Here is a 21,297-nt window from a genome sequence, read left to right on the forward strand (position 1 = left end):
TGAACATACCACCTCCCAAGGCAAGAGAAAGTTAACTTTCAAATAAACCTGTCCTGCAGCCAGTCTGGCCACATTTCCAGACCCTTCACATTCACTCACAAAGGTGGTCTTGCAACTCTCACCTAAACCCAGAAGCCAAAACCTGACCTCTGTCTGCTGGGGGCACAGACAAAGGTCAAAGGTCCACAAACACCCGTTAACCACATACACTCCACTTTCTCTTTCTCTCTCTCTTTTGGCCAAAATGAGAATAGGCCAGGTTTACTGTCTTTCCTTCAGAGAAGCCAAGTGGGGATGGCTGGTGGGAAGCTCCAGACAGAATGTGGGTGAGAATATGTGCAGGCTCCGCCGAGGAAATTTCCGGGAACTCCAGAGGTTTGGAAGGAGGGTGGTCTGAAGCTGGGACACTGGGGCTCCTGGAATTCTAGGGTTCCCCATAAGTCTGGGTGCACGGAGGAGTGGCAGAGCTGTCCTGCCAGCCAGGCTCCCCCACCCTGTCTTCCCGGACCCTCCCCGGCACAGCGGGGTCACTCACCACCCGTGAGCTGTGCAGGGCCGAAGCACAGAGCCAGCTGAAACCACAGGATCACGGCCAAGAGTCTCTGGGGGGATTGAGGCTGCTGCTGCTGCTCTAGAAATCCATCTCCATTGCTCGGGTTCATTCCATGATACATCTTTCATCCACAGAGGGCATCCGGCTTGCAAGAGTCTGCAACCAGGAGCGTACACGACAATACCCCAGGCTGCTGGGGTTCTGGGGGCCACGCTCCTCCTCCTCCGCCCTGGGACCGGGAGCCTCAGCTTCTCCAGCTCCATCCCGGGTCCTCCCCCGCGCAGCCCCCACCCCCTTTGCCAAGGCGCGATCCCCCCAATCTCCCTCAGTGCCGGGCACACTGAGTAGCAGCCGCCGCGGGATGCTGCGCGTGCGGAAGGGATGGAGGAGGGGAGGAGGGCAGGGGTTAGCGCACATTGGCTCCGCGCCGGTCCCCGAGATTCAGCGGCTGTGACCACGACAGGAAAGTCTAAAGCCTTCCAGCCTCTCCGGGCTGAAAAAACACTTTTCCTCGGGCCTGTACATTCCACTCTTAGGAATCTCACGATGTGGCACCCCAGCTACTTCTCTGTTTTCGCCAGCATCGGGATGGGTCCTACAGCCCAGTCCCCAGTGAGATTTCTCTGCGCTGTCAAAAAATTCCTCCCTCGGGGAGCAGAACCACGCACCAACTCCCCCTCCCGCGGCCTGCGCGCGCCTCCCCGGGATAGAAAGCCCCTGCCGGAGCTCTCGGTCTTACCTGTGGGTCTCATGCATGCAGCTTCCTTCCCTCCTCCGCCTCCTCCCCCCGCCAGTCTAACCCGCATCTGTGCGCGACCTCTGCTGCCGCCGCGGCGCGAGCGAGCGAGACGGAAGCCTCGGCGGCGGCGGCGGCGGCGCCCGGCTCCAGCTCCCCCCGCCCGCGCTCCCCCCCCCCACCGCCAGGCTCCTGGAGCGGACGGGTGCGGGGGTTGGGAAGGGGGAGGAGGACGGCGGCCCGGCCGCGCGCCCCCGAGGAGGCGCCCGCGCGCCCGCTACCTGAGCTCGCGAGCGCGCGGCGACGGCGGCGGCGGTGCGGCGAGAGGGAGGCGGCGGGGGCGGGGCGGAGGCGCGCGGCTCGGGCGCGCACGCGGGCACGCGCCTCCGCAGACCCAGCCGGCGCCGCGGCGGGGGAAGGGGCCCCGCGAGCGCCGGGAGGGGGAAGGGGCTCGCAGCCGCCGCCGCCGCCGCCACGACCAATGGGAAGCCGGCGCGCCTGCACCTGTCGCGGCGCGAGGCGCCTGGCGGCGGCTTTGCACACGCATGAGACTGGGTCGCCCTTCCTGGCGCGGGACGGCGGTCCCCGCCTGGGCTGCGCGCGAGCCCGTGTGGCGGCCGCGGCCTCCACGCGTCCTCCGGTGGCCCCAGCGCACCGCGACGCGCGGAAGAGAGTCCCGCTTTAGGCTGCTGCCAAGGTGGTGCCTCCAAACCGACAAGAGTGCGCAGCCCCGCCAGCACCCACCCGGACCCTCCGCGCCTACGGGGTTGATTTGGGCGGGGCGGGAGCCAGCCAACTGCCAAAGTCTTTCCTTTTCCTGCGTTTAGCCCTCCCCGCCGTGGTACTTCGCCCACCGCCCCGCCCCCCACCCTGTCCCACCTAGGCTCTGCCGGCCCCCCCACCCCTGCTCTCTTGATGTTTGCCCTTTCTTGGGCCTAAGGCATAGTGCTTTGAAGACTCAGCCCTTCCTGGAGATGCGCTGGCCCCTCCGAACCCCCGCCCGCCCGGCGCTCTCTTTGGGGGGAATGGGAGAGTGGTCTGTGCCACAGCCGAAGGTTGAGTACCGAGGCGAAGGGGAGGGAGGAGGCCGCTGGGGCGGTGGATCAGAACCCTAGAGGGTAGGAGGTGTTTGCCATACCAGCCCCTGGGGGAGAGAGTTGGCCTCGTGGCTGCTATCTCTGCGAGTTTTTTGGTAACCGAGCCCGCCCCGCTGCCAGGTGCCACTCACTCCCCACTGGTTGTGGCCGCTCGCTGTCCCTCTGTAAGATCGGCCTTCCTCAGCCTGCGTGGCTCCGAGGGCCAACCTTCAAACCATGGTAGTTATGGGGTGTGAGCTCATGAGCTGGTGCCGGCAGGCAGCACTTTAGAACCAGCCGCACCCCATTATTCTGTAGCAATTTGTGGATATGAAAACCATGTTTCTGATACCACCACCAAATCATCCTTGCTTCTATCAGCTTTTCCCAAATCTCACATACTGATGGCAGTGAGGAAATTACAGCTTTTACTGTGTCGTCTGTTACTGAGAGTAATTTTAACAAATTCTTTCAGGACAGATTAACTTTTAGTAGTTAAATCAAACTCAATATTCCACTTATTTATTTTTGCTTTGTAAAAGTGTGCAGACAGTTTTGCAAGAAAAAGTTTAAGATTTTGACTAGCACAAGTTCATTCCTGCTAACGCTTATACTTTGGGGCCCCAGAATCTTACTTGGCGCCCACGCTTCCAAGGTCCTACGACTGAACTCTACAGTTTGAATACGTATTTGTTTTTCTCAGTAAATTTTCTAAAGCTTTCTAATAAGCCATCAAATCAGCAAAGCTCAAAAACATTTGTTGACCACGTACACGTTTTCACAATCCTAAGACTATAGCGATCTGTTCTCCAGCTGGAGAACCATCAACTGGTACAGAAAACATCAGGACTGAAACATCCAGGTTTATCTGGTGCAAACGCAGGACCTAAGCTTGAGTCCCCTGATATTTGTCTTAAGTGGTCATCCAGCCTCATGGAATGCATCCTGAGGAAGCCCACCACCCTCTTAGAAAAGCCCTCGTTGTACTGACCTGAAATCTACCTCCCTGAAACTTGTACCCACTGGTGTTGGCTCTCCCATCTGGGCCCACACAGCTAAATCGAGTTCATCTTCCTTAAGACACTGCTTGATCCATTCCAGATGGCTTTACATCTGCTTGACTCTTCCCTTCTCCAGGTTAAACTCCACCACTTCCACACTGTCTAGGCTCCTCAAAGCCTTGTGGCCTTTCTCTGGCTGTGGCCCACGTTCCCTGTGGCCACCCACCCCCACCAATCAAAATTTGTTTCCAAAGGGTGGGGGAGCGGGCTTGACATTCACTCTGTGGTCTCTGACCAACACACTACAGGACTGGCATGTCCTGTAGTTAAAGTAACGTGCTTCTGTGAATACAACTTAAGAAGACAAACGTTTGGTAGGCAGTACAGCACACCATTTTGTTAGCTTTCTACGTTATCTCATGTATCAGTGGCTAGGGCTGCCATAACAAATAACTACAAATGGGGTGGCTTAAACCACGGAGATTCTGGAGGCCAAAATCCAAGATTAAGGTGTCAGCAGGTTTGGTTTCTTCTAAGGCCGCTCTCTGTCGCTTGCAGGTGGCCGCCACCTTGCTATGTGCTCGCACGCTCATCCCTCTGTGTGAACAGGTGTCTGGTGTCTGTGTCCCAGCTCTTTTTTTTTTTTTTTTTATAAGGATACCAGTTGTATTGGATTAGGGCCCATCCTAACAACCCTGTGTTACCTTTATTGCCACTTTAAAGCCCCCAACTTGAAATACAGTCACATTCTGAGGTACTGAAGGTTGGGGAGACACAACTCAGCCTAAAATCTCTCACAACAAAAGATGCCAATGTTATACTCATCTGACAGGTAAGGATGATAAAGACAGAGTAGTTCAATCCATTTACTCACCAGTACCCACCACTAAAGGCCTCAGACTTAATCTACAGCAGTTCAGTTCCATCCCAATAGTTTCCCCACCATTTGACAGCTACTGCCATGAATACCTTCCACCTCAATTCTACACGACAACCTGATTATATGATGATACAGATTTTCCTCAAGAGGACAAGAATAAGGGTAAATGGAATGCAGGAGAGCATGACTTATTTCCTGCTAAATGAGAAAAAATTAATTAATCTCTCTTCTTCTCTCCTATAGGAGTCAACACCAAAACTGATACCAATAGGAAGAGGTGCTGAAGCAAAGCCCCAGAGTCTCCCTCTGAAACACAGGAGAGCTGAGGGGCTTTTCTGGGCTGATTAAAAACCCTGTCTTCCTCTGGCTGCACCCTTCTCAGTACCATGAATGACATTCCTCACTGTTTTCACTCATTGTCCCCACCCCACCCCCATCCTCTCCCGTCTCCCACCCTGCCCGAGGATTATCTCAAAACTTACTGGAGCTCTTTATGCTCTTTCTTCAAGGCATAGACTTTGATTTTATTTTCAGTGGAAAGTAATATTTCATTCCAAATATATTAGTTACCTATAAACTGGGCACTGTACTAGGTCCCAGAGATGCAATAGTGAACAAAGACACGAAAATCCCTGCCCCGGAAGAATTCACATTCAAGTCAGAGAAGACAGGTTATAAACAAGAGAAGAAATCACTGGGTGTATTAAATGGGATGAAGTGCTAAGCAGAAAAATCACAGAATTTATAGAGGAAATGTATGGGTTAGGGCATATAACGAAGTGATCCACATATTCAGTAACTTAAACAGAAGTTATTTCTCTCTCATGTGAATGCCTTACTATTCTAGGTGGACAGACAATTTCCTATCAAGCAAGTGAGGCAGAGGTTATGCAAAAGTTAGCTCTCTTGGAACAGACCTGTGGTTGCCAAGGGAGAGGGGGAGGGAGTGGGATGGACGGAGTGTTTGGGGTTAATAGATGCAAACTATTATATTTAGAATGGATAAGCAGTGAGATCCTACTGTATAGCATAGGGAGCTATAGCCAATCTCCTGGGATAGCCTATGATGGAAAATAATATTTTAAAAATATTTAAATATTTTAAAAAAGAACATAGGAGTTCCTGTGGTGGCTCAGTGGTTAACGAACCTGACTAGCATCCAAGAGGATGTGGGTTTGATCTCTGGTCTCTCTCAGTGGGTTAAGTATCTGGCATTGTCTTGAGCTGTGGTGTAGGTTGCAGACACAGTTCAGATCCCACCTTGCTATGGTTGTGGTGTAGGCTGGCAACTACAGCTCCAAGTGGACCCCGAGCCTGGGAACCTCCATATGCTGCAGGTGTGGCCTTAAAAAGACAAAAAGACCAAAAAAAAAATATATATATATATGTCACTTTTCTGTACAGCAGAAATTGGCACAACATTGTAAATCTACTGTAATTTTTTAAAAAGTTAGCTCTCTCACCTATCAGTAATGAGAACCTAGTCATATGACCATACCTAGCTGCAAGGGAAGCTGGGAAATGTAGTCTTCATTGGGCAATCAGGTGACCAGAAGCAAGAAGAAGGGACCCAGGAAACTGGCAGTCTAGCACATGTGCTGTGCAAAGATCGAGGCTGCAATTTTTGACAAAGTAGGCAGGGAAGCCCTTACCAGAAAGGTCGCATTTAAGTAAAAACCTGAAGGAGTAAGCTCTGCAGTGTTCTGAGAGCAAAGCATTTCCAGGCAGAGGGGAGAGCAGACTCACAGTCCCTGAGGCAGGAGCATGCCTGTCATACACAGGAAATAGCAAAGACATGGGTGAGGCCAGAGAGAAGAGTGGGGAGGCAACTAGGGGGCTGAGGTGGAAAGGTCTCCTACTCAGAGGGCCCTGAGAGGCCTTGGCGGTGGTCTGGTTTTTACGCAGAGTGAGAGGGGAAACCACTGGAGGTTTATGTGCAGAGAAGGGACACAATGGGACTGGAACAGGAAGTGATGGAAAGGATTTATGCCCAGCATCGAGCCAACCACACTTCGTCGCTCCATGGCCCTGCCTTCCTCCCTCCCGCACACCTCTCAGGCCCTGTGCCAAGCCCCAGAGGCCAGCTTCAAAGGCACACTGCTTTCCAATCCTGCTCAACCCTAGGTGTCTAGAATTCACCTCCAGGAAGTGCCTCCCACAGCCCACGCCTTTTCATTCACTCCAGCATGCCTGAGGGCTGTTACCATGCCTCTGCATGGACTGTGAGTTCTCCAGGGGCAAGAACAGCATTTCTCAGAGTTCCCTGCGAGGCTCAGTGGAAATGAACCTGACTAGTGTCCATGAGGATGTGGGTTCAATTCCTGGCCTCACTTGGTGGATTAAGGATCCGGCCTTGCAATGAGCTGTGGTGTAGGCCGGCAGCTGCAGCGCTGCTTTGACCCCTAGCCTGGGAACTTCCATACACCCCGGGTACAGCCCTAAAAAGCAAAAAAAAAAAAAAAAAACCCTGCATTTCTCTACTTGGCCCACCTATGGCTTAGCACAGGGCTTGAACACAGGAAGGCAATCAAGAATTAGTTTTCTAGGGAACCCTCCTGCACTGTTGGTGGGAATGTAAACTGGTACAGCCACTATGGAGAACAGTTTGGAGATACCTTAGAAATCTATACATAGAACTTCCATATGACCCTGCAATCCCACTCTTGGGCATCTATCTGGACAAAGCTCTACTTAAAAGAGACACATGCACCCGCATTGCAGCACTATTCACAATAGCCAGGACATGGAAACAACCCAGATGTCCATCGACAGATGATTGGATTCGGAAGATGTGGTATATATACACAATGGAATACTACTCAGCCATTAAAAAGAATGACATAATGCCATTTGCAGCAACATGGATGGAACTAGAGAATCTCATACTGAGTGAAATAAGCCAGAAGGACAAAGACAAATACCATATGATATCACTTATAACTGGGAATCTAATATCCAGCACAAATGAACATCTCCTCAGAAAAGAAAATCATGGACTTGGAGAAGAGACTTGTGGCTGCCTGATGGGAGGGGGAGGGAGTGGGAGGGATCGGGAGCTTGGGCTTATCAGACACAACTTAGAATAGATTTACAAGGAGATCCTGCTGAATAGCTTTGAGAACTTTGTCTAGATACTCATGTTGCAACAGAAGAAAGGGTGGGGGAAAAATGTAATTGTAATGTATACATGTAAGGATAACCTGACCCCCTTGCTGTACAGTGGGAATATAAAAATAATTATCAAAAAAAAGAATTATTTTTCTGAATTAATTAATAGCAGAAGGAAAGGAGCCCATCCCATCAATCTCTCCCTGACACTGAAAAACACACTGAACCCAGCTGATCTTCTCTTTTCTCTGGGGTTTCCTCAGTCCTGCCCATCCAGGCAAACACAGAATCAGTCACAACCCACTTACTGAGCTCAGAACATGCTAGAATATACCTTAGCATTACATCAGATTCTGAGTTTGAGTACCGATCTAGAATTGTCAAAGCACCTGGTCCACCCACCATCTCTGTTCTGGATGGATTACACCCTCAACAGGAGACACGATTCTGGGGCTGGAGTGTGGAACATGATAAAAGTGCTCATTTGGAAATTTGGCTACCACATGATCCAGCCATCCCACTCCAGAGCATATAGTGGGAAAAGATGAAAACTCTAATTCGAAAAGACACATGCACCTCAATGTTCACAGAAATATTATTTCCCATAGCCCATTCATGGAAGCAACATAAATGCCCATCAGCAAATGAATGGATAAAGAAGATGGAATGAATATTCCATGTACAAAGTGGAATATTATTCAGCCATAAAAAATAATGAAACAATGCCATTCACAGCAACATGGATGGACCTAGAAATTATCATATAAATGAAGTAAGTCAGACAGAGAAAGAAAAATATCATGATATCACTTACATGTGGAATCCAAGGAAATGATACGAACTGACTTACTCACAAAACAAAAATAGACTCAAAAATATAGAAAACAAACTTATGATTACCAATGGGGAAAGGGGTGAGGGATAAAATAGGAATTTGGGATACACACTACTACAGACAACACAGAGAAAAAAAAGACCTACTTATAGCACTGGAAACTATATTCAATCTTATAATTAACCTATAGTGGAAAAAATCTGAAAAAGAATAGTAGATAGACAGACAGACAGACTGATAGAGAGAACTGAATCATTTTGCTATATCCCTGAAAGTTTGTAAATCAACTGTACTTCAGTTTTTAGGAAGAGCTTATTTTGTCACTTCTCACCCATTCTTCCACCCATTCAAGGTATATTCTCAGTCCTTGGCATGTTTCAGTCATTATGCTAGGTATGGAAGACCAAAAATAAAGACATAATCTTTGTTCCCAATGAGGTGAATCTACAAAGGGATTCAAAAAATCAGTCTGCAGTTAGAGGGTCACACGCTAAGTGGTAAGATTGGAAGGATAGAGGAGGAGGTGTGCTGGAAAAGGACCCTGGGGTGACCTCATATGTCATATGAGTAGGGGTGTGGGGGGGGTGTAGAAAGGGGAGAGAAGGTGCAGTGTGTTTCCCAGGCAGAGCGAAGAGCTTGTGCAAAGAGCAGGAGGGAGGGGGTGAGGACCAAGACCAAGGATGGAATTTTGGAGACAAGATGGGAAATGCCAAGAAGGGAAACGTCTGAAAAGCACCTGGGCCATACAGGAAGGGCTTGGAAAGTTACATAGGGAAGTTTGGCTTGTGTCTGAAGACAGAGAAGACTGTGGAGGAGTGGGAAAGAATTGGAGGGAGGAGCCAAGAATGGGCTGTTCACCACAGGACCATAGATAGAAAGGTACTCGACATCCTTAATTAATGAGAGCATGCCAATCAAAACAACAGACACTGTCTGTACCCATCAGATGGACTACAAATATAACTCTGATAATATCAAATGATTGGTGATGATTAAGTGAAAAGAGAATTCCCTATTCTCCTGGGAGGAGTGTAATTGCTCTGTATTAACCATGAGTTTTATTGTTTGTATTCTGATGCTTTGACACGTTGGGCCTTGATGACCCTGGACAACCTACCTTCTCCAGGGCTAACCATCTCCTAGAGATAGGAAACCAGAGCCCAGGGCTAACCAATCTCTAGAGATAGGAAACCAGAGCCCAGACAACCCCATCTCCTTTCTGGGCTCTCACACTTACAGCCACAATCCCCTGCCCTAGTCCCCCCAGGGCCAGGTGCCAGACCACCAGAGACAGCCCCTAGGCCCCAGAGCCCACTGAAATTATTCAGAACAGCCTCGTAGAAACTTGTTTGCCCACCTCACTCATTCCTCCCATGAAAAGCACAGAGTGGTTTCCTGGACGCATTCCCCACCGCACCCTCACTCCCTCTGCCCCCCTGGTCCTGGTGCTTCCCCGTGTGGCCCTGCATGACTAGCCATGTCTCCTATTTCTGGGGAATCATATTTAAAAAAATTCTTCTCTCCTGACAGTCTTTGCCATTGTCTTCATGTCTTACCATACCTGATTCAAACGAAGTCTAGGTACCTTAAAACACGCTCCACCTAGAGGAGAGTAAATGGCCCTGCAAGCACACCACCCATGATTACCCCTAAAGAAACCCCGCAAGTTCACCTCAAACACTTCACCCACGAAGCAGAGATGATGTCAGCACTCACCTCATGCAACTGCTGAAAGGGTTAAATGGAATCACACCTAGAAAGCATCTGAAGAGCACCCAGGACCTAGTAAGTACTCAGGCAAGCGTATTCCAGGATGTTCACTGCAGATATTTATGTAATGGTGGAAAAGTGCATCTACTGACCCCAATCTCTCAGTCCATCTCAAACATCCCAAATGATGGGATGAGGAACACCATGCAGCCATTAGGTTAAATCAGATTTCCATGTAGAACCATGGGGAGCTCAACAAAACATTGTTGGATGAAAGAGGCAAACTGTGGAATAAAATGGACAAGAAGATATGATTTATAGAAAAATGATACCATAGACTTTCTATCAATTAATGTCAACAAAAGGCAAAAAATCTGAAATGATGCACAGAAGACAGTGGAGTTGGAGTTACATCTGGGTTGGTAAGAATAGAAGAAATTGTTGGAGAGGGGTGATCAAAAGTAGTTTTAGGAGCCCGTCTTGGCACAGTGGTTAACAAATCTGACTAGGTACCATGAGGCTGCGGGTTCAATCCCTGGCCTTGCTCAGTGGGTTAAGGATCCAGCGTGGCCGTGAGCTGTGGTGTGGGTCGCAGACACGGCTCGGATCCTGCGTTGCTGTGGCTCTGGCATAGGCTGGTGGCTACAGCTCCGATGAGACCCCTAGCCTGGGAGCCTCCAACTGCCACGGGAGCGGCCCTAGAAAAGAAAAGACAAAAAAAAAAAAAAAAGTAGTTTTATTTCCAGAATTTTAATTTTATTTGTATTATTTTATTTATTTGTATATAATTTTGGTGAGAAGACTTTATTATGTGTTGCTTAGGTAATTACAATTAACTTCAAATGTAAAAAAAAAAGATAGGAAAAATATAGATGGGGAAAAGGTAGGAATGAACCTGAGGCTTAAGGACATGAAGTTAACCTGGAAAGCACTGTGGGTTTTTTTTTTTTTTTTTTTAATTATAGTTGACTTACAATGTTGTACCAATTTCTGCTATCCAGCAAAGTGATCCAGTCAAGCATATATACATTCCCTTTCTTTCTTTCTTTTCTTTTCTTTTTTTTGTCTTCTGTCTTTTTAGGGCCACACCCGCGGCATATAGAGGTTCCCAGGCTAGGGGTTGAATTAGAGCTACAGCTGCTGGCCTACACCACAGCCACAGCAACGCCAGATCCGAGCCATGTCTGCAATCTACACCACAGCTCACGGCAATGCTGGATCCTTCCATCTTCTTCTGGAAGCTTCCTCATCCCATACTATGTGAGTTGGTTGTTTTCCTATAATATTTATAGTAGGCTAGGCCTCCATAACAGCTAAGTCAAAAGTAGTAACAGCTCCAAGATTATACGAGTTCCTTTCTCTTCACAGGACAGTACAGGGCACTGACAGCACAGCAGGGATAGGAGAGTTAGAGGAAGCCATTCAGGACCAGGCACAAGGCAACTCTGTCATCATCAACAGTTTCCCAAGAGTCTCTGATCTCTGCCATTTTGGCCGCTTTGTAAGTTTTAAAGACGGTAGAACCCAACACGATGACACTTAGAAAGATGAACAGCAGAATCATTTGCTACTTAGAGCTCTGAATGGGAGAAGGTTGCTAGGCAGGGCCACCCCGGATTGTACAGGGAGAGAGCAACAGCACACTGGGGCTCTAGGGGGCAGCTGATACATGGCGAGTGGGGTGGGGTTAGCTAGGTTTCGTGGGGTCCTTGGATTGGCTAATCTGAATAGTTGGTGAGTGAGGGGGGACAACGGGCATAGGGCTATCCCTAGTTGTCTGGTACGTGACCCTGGGACAATTAGGGTGTATATACAGTGGCCCCAGAGTGCCAGGGCCCAACAGGTGAAGTGGCTTGGCATGTGGATTTAATTAGCTGTTTAAGAAGGGAAACTGACTGGCCAGCCTCCATCTAGGACTTCAAAACTTGGACCAGACAGTAAAATTAAATATATATATATTATGTACATATATATATTATACACATATATATAAAATCACACACACATATATAAAATATATTAAAATATATTTTAAAACATTTTGTGTATACATATATATATATTTTATACCAGCCCATAAGGGAAGGAGGGGAAGGCTTAGGGTCCAGGCCTAAAAGTGGCCCATAGCCTTCTGCCCACATTCCATTGACCAGAATGAGGTCACATGGCCAATTAGTCACATGGTCTCACATAGCTGAAAAGGGAGCTGGGAAATGTAGTTCCAGGGACAACTGTCCCTAGAGAAGGAAAGCTCAGATTTCAAGGCCAACTATCCGGCTCTGCCAAAAGGCCGTAATTTAATCTGAACTGACATATTTCTTTGCTTCGCCACTACTGCTCCCCACCCCATCCTCACTCCTGCTTTCTTAGTGTCTACCTGCTTACATAGTAAGTTGCTTCAGGGCAAAGACCATCCTATTCTCTTGCTTTTGATTCTTCCCTGGCAATTAACTCTGCACCCAGTGGGCTTCTCACTAAAACAAGCCTCAAGTCATTTCCACATGCAGAGAAGGCTGCCACTTCAGAGCCTGGCCTAAATATCTGATACTTCGAATATAATTTCAGTTAGTTAAATTTAAACTACTGGAGAGGAAAAAAGAACAGCAGCAGAAATATCCTCTGGGCCTTTAGCCTTTTTATTTAATTCTGAGTTAGATAAATCTTCAATAACTTTAAGCTTTGACCTCTACATAGCAATATTTGGTTCTCGGCTTAAATCAAACAAGTGTTGCTAATGAGATGGTTTAACAATGTCGTCGCCTTATAGTTAGATTTTCCATTTCAATGGACTGTTAGGTAAAGGTAAACCAGGGCTTTCAGGAAAATTTTCAGTAGTTAATTGCATTAAAAATGTTATTTTCCTGACCTTTTTATCGTCTCATTTGCTATCACACTGCTTTTTTTTTTTTTTCCCTTGGTTTCTTAAAGACTCTTACCTTTAAGTCTTTTTTGTCTTTTTGCCTTTTGAGGGCCTCTCCCGCGGCATATGGAGGTTCCCAGGCTAGGGGTCTAATCGGAGCTGTAGCCACCGGCCTACACCAGGGCCACAGCAACGCGGGATCTGAGCTGCGTCTGCAACCTACACCACAGCTCACGGCAATGCCAGATCCTTAACCCACTGAGCAAGGCCAGGGATCAAACCTGCAACCTCATGGTTCCTAGCTGGATTCGTTAACCACTGAGATACGATGGGAACTCCTTTAAAACCATTGTTAACTCAGCATGAATATTTTCTTAAGGAAGGCTAACACTTAATGACACAAGGGAAGGGGTGGGAGAAAACAACCCCCCTCCCATCATGTATGCAACATTCACCCAACAAGTACTGAATGCCTGAGATATGCCAAACACAATGCAAATTCTGCAAAATGCAAATGGACATCATTTCAACCTTTAAGAAGCTCGCAGTTATGAACCTAAACCTACACTTTTTCGACATGAAAATTTTTATTTAATTACCCATTCATTCAAAAAAAAAAATCTTGGGTCCTCCTCTGTGTAGGCTGCTGCTCCAGCCACCAGCAATAGAGGTGAACAAAGATGCCTGTCCTCTTGGAGCTTACATTCAAGTGGAAGAAGACAAGCAGTTACTTACCCCTGCTCCCCACCCTTCCAACCTAGAGGTAATTTCCTTTACCTGTGAAGTCCCCTGATGTTTTAGTATCTTTTTTTCCTGCAATTGCTACTCTTGACCAGAATTGACAAAGAGCAGGAATAAGGTATCAATCTTTGTATCCACCAGTGATGCCTAGGACAGGGTTAATAAATGCTTATTGGCTCAATAAATGATTAATGACTATATTCTTTCAAAGAAGTACAGCCTGTGTAGCTCAAGCAAAGGGAAGACCCACAGGAAGCTGAAAGGCCTTTTTCACATCAGTTATCCAAAGGCAACTAAGTAGCTGCAAGCTCAAGGGGTCTGAACCTCTCTCCCACGCTGCCACGCTGACTTTGTTGAGACAGGGATGAGAAGGTGCAGACCTGGGCTGCACCTGCCACTGTGGACTGCATCACCAGTCAGTTCTGCAATGGGATTTATACTGGGATTTTTTTTATTCTCAAGAGAGAATTTTAATTCTATAGAGGTCACAGGGAGACAGAATACTAACTCAGGTAGTCAGTGTAGGAGCATGGGCTCCATACATTCTTTTGATATGGATATTAACTTTTGTGGCTTAAGAGCTCCAGGGAGTAACATCCCCACAGGCTTTGTTTTATTATAGGAAATGCGCATTCCCCACAGACTTTGTTTACTATAGAAAATGCGAATCTCTAGCCCACTCCTCAACTGATAGAAAAGGAACTAGAGGAATGGTGACTTAATCTAAGGAAAGAAAAAGACAAAGAATCCGTAAAACTTATGGGACATTTCCAACCCTAAGACCCATATTGGACAAGGACTGATATAGGTAATTAACAAGGCCAATGGGAGAAGACCACACCTCTCGGGACCCCACATTGGTGCCCCCCATCTTTAAGGAATAAAAACCCCTAAAGGATAATAGAGAAAGGGGGCTTCTCTCCCTACTCCCAGCTGTCCTAGGAGCTATTTGCTTTCCTTTAATAATGACTCTGCTTGCTTGCTGCCTGTGTGTTCGTGGAGTTCATTCTTTGACTGCCATGAAAAGAACTCAGATTCCGGTATCATCTTTCCGGTATCAATAGGAGTATGAGAAAAGATATAGATCACTTCAAGTAATGTTTGGGAAATTATGGCTAATTCCTTACACATAGAGTGTATACGCATTGAGGGGTCTGTTAGGGGATGGCCATTAATAATAAAGGTAGAATATCCCATTAGGGACCTTGCATGCCACACAAGAAGTTTAAACTTTATCCAAAAGACAATGGGGGATCATCAAAAGGATGGAAGGTTGGAATGAAAGAGGCGGTGAGAAAAGAGTAGAGTGAGAGGACAGTGGGGCAGCTAAGCCAACAGACCAGGTAACGGGTAATGAGGTGTCAGGCACAGGCTGCTCTGATGGGGACTGTCAGATCCCAGGAAACAGGATGTGCTGAAGGGAAGGAAAAGAGGATGCAAGGAGGACACAGAGATTCAGAGTCTAGGAGGCTAAGCTATAAATTACTAGCAAAACTAGGGACCACAAACCAAAAGGCTTCCTGAGGATGGCTGTGAATTCCATGTTGTACATGCTGGGTTTGAGCTGCTAGACAGAGATGCACATGGAGCTATGAGGGAGGCAGGTGGAAAGAGGGTTAGCAGCTTTGCAGAGGGTTCAGAGAGGAAGCAGTGGGCCCTTGGGTTGCTCCAAGGCTGTCTGCTAAAGAATAGATGTCTGCAGAATAGATGTACTAGCCCTGGGGAGCGCACAGAGAAGAGGGAAGAGGCCCTGGACAGAACTTCTGGGAACTGCACTGCAGGGGAATGAAGGAAAGGAGGGAGGGAAGAGGGAAAAAAAGGAGCAGTAGTTTTCAAATTGTAGAGGGTTAAAAAAAAAAAAAAAAATCTCCCTGAGACATTCATGGAGATTTTTAGGCCCCTCCCCAGAAAACCAGACACAGCAGGCCTGGGGTAGGGGTCTAGGAATATACAATCGAAGGAGCATAACCAACCCCCCATGATCTACGGATGTATAACAAATTACTCCAAAACTGCACATCTTAACACAGCGACATTTTTGATCTCATGGTTTCTGGGAATCAAGGAAGTGTGAGCAGCTTAGCTGGCTGGCTCGAGGCTGCTCACAAGGTTGCAGTCAAGTTGTAAGCCAGACTTCAGACCTTTGAAGACTCACCTGGGGCTGGAGGAGCTGATTCTAAGATGAGTGTGATCACATCACAGGGCAGGCAGCTTCCCTCACAGCAAGTGATCTAAGGGAACAAGGCAGAGACCACGATATCTCCTACGACCCAACCTCAGAGGTCACATTTGTCACTTCTGCAACATCCTATTGGTTACATAGGTGAGTCCTATTTATTGTGACAGGAAAGTCACAGAGTGACAAGAGACAAAATCATGGTGGGGGGTTGGGGTTCTGGGGGGAAGGACTTAGAGGCGGACTACCTGCAGTTATTTTGATGCAAGCAGAGCCCTCAAAGAAATGGTGAATGAGAAAGAAAGTAAACAGAGGAAAGAAAGTCAAACCATCTAAGGTGAACCTCAGTGCCAAACAGAACCAAGAAATCAAGACAAAATGGAGAAGAAGCCGATGGATCTAGCCTCTGGGCTGTGGGTTTTGACCTTCTCAACTCTAAAGCAACACTTCCAGAGCAACACAACTCTTTTTATGCAACTCCTGGTGCAAAATGTATTTTACTTCGCTGCCTGCTACAGAATGCACTCTATATAGAAACAAATGTTTCATGCATTAATATCCACTTCTCCTGTATGAGAGGCACTCATATTATTCTCGTCTAGTTTATGTCTATAAAAAAAATGCTTATCAAGATCCACGAAACTGATTTTCTTGGTCATTAAAGCATCTGACCTGAAGTTTGAAAAAGCAGTCTCAGGACTGGATAACGATGAAGATGATGGTGATGACAACAAATACATCTGGAGTTCCTACGCTTTGCGCTAAATGCAACACCACGAATTATCTCATTTATAAGTACTCTACACTTCAGTGCCATTATCATAACTTTTTTTTCCCACGTTAGCACCTGCAGCATATGGAAGTTTCCAGGCTAGGGGTCAAATCAGGGCTGCAGCTGCCGCCCCACACCACAGCCATGGCCACTCATGTGAACCACATCTGTGCCCTATGCCCCAGCTCAGCTGGATCCTCAAACCACTCACCGAGCGAGGACAGGAATTGAACCTGCATCCTCACAGAGACGGCATTGGGTCCTTATCAGCCACAATGGGAACTCCCCATGATCATCATTTTAGATGAAAAAGTTTAGTACTTAAAGAACTTAAGTAGCTTTCTCAAGGCTATACGGTTAGGACATGGTGCCACTGTAGTTGATTTTAACCTAAGCCATAGGACTTTGGAACTTACACTTGGGAGCTGTGGGGCCCAATATGGAGGCCGCTAGCCAAAGTGCCTATGTTAATGTTAAATTTAATTAAAACTAAATAAAATTATAGTTTCATGTCTCAGCCACACTAGCCATACTTCGAGTGCTCAGTGGTAGTGGCCTCTACACAGGAGAGCAGAGAATCAGAGTATTTCCCTTATTCCAGAAAGTTCTATTGGACGGCCATGCTCTAGAGCGAAACCATCAAGGGCCAACGTACTTGGAGATGGGAGTCCTCTGAGCATGGCTGCCAAGTGAGAGGAAGGAACGGGAGAAAGAGGCGTTGAGATGTGGGAAGCAGGATGGAGCAGTGGTCCGGGGGAGGCTGCAGGGCCAGGATCAGAGTACAGGGAGTTAGATGGCTTTGACAAGGGGTGGGGACAATTTCTGCTCAGAGTCACAAAGGAAGCAGAAAACTGGTGAAGGTCCAGAGGAAGGGGAAGGTGAGGAAGTTCGATATGATAACCTTGATCTTCTCTAAAACGTCGGGGCTGAGAACAGCAAGAAAGAGTGAGTGGGCCGAGCTGCGCCATTGAGTCACGTAAGAAAGCTGGGAGATCACCGCTGCAGAAAGACGGATGCCCACCTGTGGGGCCCGGCTGTGGTTAGACACTGGAGTTTAGATGTAGCCGACCACTTATTTCATTCTTTCGGTGAACCTGTGCCAAGTTCCCACAACATGCCAGGCACTGGAGAAGCATTAGTGAATGATGGTGACAAGAGCAGGCAGGTCTACTCGCTCGTGGAACTTACTGACAGAGGCCTTTGTTAACCACAGAGCCCCCCAAGCCTAGCCCTGCAATGGACACACCCCCCCAAGGAGAGGGGCTGGTGTTCCCACCGGGCTATAGAGGGTGAGGTTGGGGGTTTCATTGGGCAGGGAGGTCGAGGCAGTTTGCATCCATTCCATGTAGAAGAGAGAGCGGTTTGCAACTTTGTCCTCAACTGCGGCGGTGGCAGAGACCCCAGCAGGTAGAAAAGGCATCTTTGTCAGGGTCCTGCAGATAGAAGCGTTTGCTGAGCACACAGCGCTTCTGCCTGTGGTTGCAGAGATGCCACTCCAGTCCTGGGGGCGGCGGGGGGGGGTGGTGGCTTTGAGTCAAAGAAAACCATACAAACTCCATAGTAGGATAAGCCTGCTGCAGGTGGCAGCTGGAATTTTAGTGGGCCGAGGGGCCTCCCCCTGCTGATAACATCAGCAAAGAAGTCAACACACAGCACATTACAAGACCTGCAGAGTCAGCAGTCACAGCAGGCCATCCATCACCAGACTCCTATTATAGAGCCCTCACTTAGGCCTTTCAGAGAAACAAACCTCCTTTGAAGTTAAAAACGCCAGGCTCCATTGTTGCAAAACAGAAAAAGATAAAACAGAAGTTCTGAAAAATGCACATTTTAGAAAGTTTCCACAAAGCACATTTTCCAAAAATGTCTTTTTTTTTTTTTTTTTGCCTTTTTGTCTTTGTTTAGGGCCGCACCCTCGGCTTATGGAGGTTCCCAGGCTAAGGGTTCAATCGGAGCTGCAGCCACCAGCCTGCACCACAGCCACAGCAACTCGGGATCCAAGCTGCGTTTGTGACCTACACCACAGCTCACAGCAACGCCGGATCCTTAACCCACCAAGCGAGGCCAGGAATCAAACCCGCAACCTCATGGTTCCTAGTCAGATTCGTTTCCGCTGCGCCATGCTGGGAAATCCCAAAAATGTCTTAAATGTAGTATCTCTGTTATGCCGAGGATGAAGGAGAAACTCCAAATTGGTTAAGTTATTAGGTGCAACTATTTTTCCAAATCTCCACTGGGCACGCTTCTTTCTGTGTTTAACATGGGAAACTATTTGCGATATAATTTCAAAAATAAATAACATTATTGTGCAGTTTTGTGTTCCTGTGTCACTGCTGAGCCGTCCAGTGACTGCATCCTGTGATCACACTGGAGGAGTGAATTCCCTTTTGAAACCGAGCAGGGCCCTGTAGGGCTCCTAGGCACAGAAGCCTTTCTGGGTCCCCCTATGTCTTGTTCTTAGGAAATGGGCCTCGTTCAGGCACCACGGCCTTCCCTGAGTTCCGAGGGACAGGTTCAGACAGTTGTGGATCAGGAAAGGGAGGAACAGTCAAGCAACAACAGTATGGCCTTGGGGCAGGACACTCAAGGAACACACATAATAACATAGGCATCTTACGCACTTAAGAGAAAAGTTATATTCCTTATGCCTCTTTTAGAAATGAATACTTTTTTTTTTTTTTTTTTGGTCTTTTTGCTCTTTCTTTGGGCTGCTCCCGCGGCATATGGAGGTTCCCAGGCTAGGGGTCGAATCGGAGCTGTAGCTGCCAGCCTACGCCAGAGCCACAGCAACGCAGGATCCGAGCCGCGTCTGCAACCTACACCCCAGCTCACGGCAATGCCGGATCGTTAACCCACTGAGCAAGGCCAGGGACCGAACCCGCAACCTCATGGTTCCTAGTCGGATTCGTTAACCACTGCGCCACGACGGGAACTCCCAGAAATGAATACTTTAAAAGCGAGCTTACAGTCCTTCCTTGTCCTTCTCCCTGGCTTAATTTGCACCCTGAACGCAATCACCCATAAGCTAAAAGTTAGGCACCCTGAGCATTAATTGCCCGTGGGTTAAAGATTATTAGCACACAGGAGTTCCCATCATGGCTCGGCGGTTAACGAACCCAACTAGCATCCAATGAGGACGCAAGTTTGATCCTTGACCTCGCTTAGTGGGCTATGGATACGGCATTGCTGTGAGCTGCGGTGTGGGTTGCAGACGCGGCTTGGATCCCGCGTTGCTGTGGTTGTGGTGTAGGCCGGCAGCTACAGCTCCGATTCAACCCCTAGCCTGGGAACCTCCATATGCCATGGGTGAGGCCCTAAAAAGACCAAAAACAAAAAGATTAAAAAAAAAAAAGATTATTAGCACGTGATGTTTTTCAGGACCTTTCCTAGTTTGTTCTAATCACTGATCAATACGCCCTTTTCTCAAGTTACTGTTATTCTAGGCAATCACCCAGAAACCACCATCATGATCAGGCCGAGAACTCCGGGCTCCAGCTTTGCTCACTAAGAGTCCCCCAGAGAAGGAAGAGTGCATGTGTGTCCCAGTCCCGATTCCTATCTGAAAACCTGCTCTTCTCCCTTTTACTATAAAACTCCTCGCAATTCTTTCCAAGGCAGGACTCAGTCTTTAGGGCATTAGCCTGCCGTAACCCTCTTTGTCTGGCAAAGCAATAAAAGCCATTTTTTTTTTTCTCCTTTGCCCCAAACTCTGTCTCACAGACAAAGGCTGAATTTTGGCCACGCTTTCAAAGTTCTTATTTTGGGTCCTTCCTTTCTGCATAAGAATGGGCTAACGGCAGTCTCCTGCTTTTAATTGCACTAAGGTTACAAATGTGAAAAATATCACAATTCAAAGATGAAGCCCAACGAGACATGTTTAAAATCCTCTCCTGCTCCCTGGTCCACACGTGATTCTCTCTGCATATAATGACATTGTGCTGATTCAGAAGGTCAGACAATGCAGGGGTTAGGGTGAGGGCCGGGGTCCTGATGCCAGCTCCTCTGCTGCCTAGCTTCCTGACCTTGGCATCCTCTCTGTGTCCCAAGAAAGAACGGTCCCTACTTCAGGTTGCTGCAGTCGGGTTGACACATGAAGCGCTGAGAGAAGCACTCCAACTTTCTCAACATGGGTCATCAGTCCTAAACGTATCTGCTCTCAGACACAGGAAATATTTGCACTGTGGATAAATGATTGTTTCCATGGGAACCTCCATATTTCCAGGCCCTTATCCCACTGTTTTCTTTCTTTCTGTTTTTTACAAAAAGAAGTTTCTAAGCTACAATTTTCATTCTTAGAACGGCGTTAAGTTTTTCATTCCCTGCCCTGGGTGTTCGCCTAAGATTCTTTTTTCTGTGTTGCGGGTCTGGTATTTTTAATGAATCCATATCACACAGGCCCATGCAGAGAGTGGCCCATTCTGTGTTCTCAGATGCTGCTGCTCTGGGGCACCTCCTTTTCCTGTGTGGTAAGGAAACAGTAGGGGTAGGGCGTGAAAGAACCGAATGCCTGTGAATTTACAAAGCTAAATTTTGAAACAATAATTTACCCGATCATCCAGTCATTGGGAAAAAAATCCTTCTGATCCAAATGCTATGTCTTAGAAAAGGGGACTTCAAAGAAATGCTTTCTTATTATATAGTGTCAGGGGTACAACATCATAATTTGGCATCTGTAGACGCTACAAAATGATCACAAATGTCACCAAAAAATTGACCCTCTTAACCCTCTGGCCCACCCCCGACCCCTTTTCCTTCTCGTCACCACTGAGCTGTGCTTTACATCTATGAGTCTGTCCATTTGTTTTGTTTCACTCTTTTTTAGATTCCACATGAGCGAAATCATACGGTA

General features: G+C 47.5%; 1 protein-coding gene across 10 annotated transcripts in view; it reads right to left on the reverse strand.

Annotated features, from left to right (window-relative positions):
• Window positions 1–21,297, reverse strand: part of SUSD4 (sushi domain containing 4) — a 169,030-nt gene that overhangs the window by 133,193 nt on the left and 14,540 nt on the right. For 8 of the 10 annotated variants that reach the window (XR_014817507.1, XR_014817508.1, XR_014817506.1 and 5 more), the window contains exons 1-2: window positions 1,293–1,350; window positions 536–709 (exon numbers count right to left, since the gene is read on the reverse strand). Coding sequence is in view for 6 of the 10 variants with exons in the window: in XM_084979354.1 (XP_084835480.1) it covers window positions 536–674 (139 nt within the window). In the remaining 4 variants the exon portion in view is untranslated. Of the gene's footprint in view, window positions 1–535; window positions 710–1,292; window positions 1,351–21,297 lie in introns of those variants that run through there. The other 2 variants (XM_084979351.1, XM_084979349.1) reach the window with 1 other exon arrangement.

The sequence above is a fragment of the Sus scrofa genome, chromosome 10 (genome assembly GCF_054392235.1).
Source record: "Sus scrofa isolate SSC_HxYL_T2T_F1_AM1 chromosome 10, Sscrofa_HxYL_maternal_Yorkshire_Landrace_v2.0, whole genome shotgun sequence".
NCBI lineage: Eukaryota > Metazoa > Chordata > Mammalia > Artiodactyla > Suidae > Sus > Sus scrofa.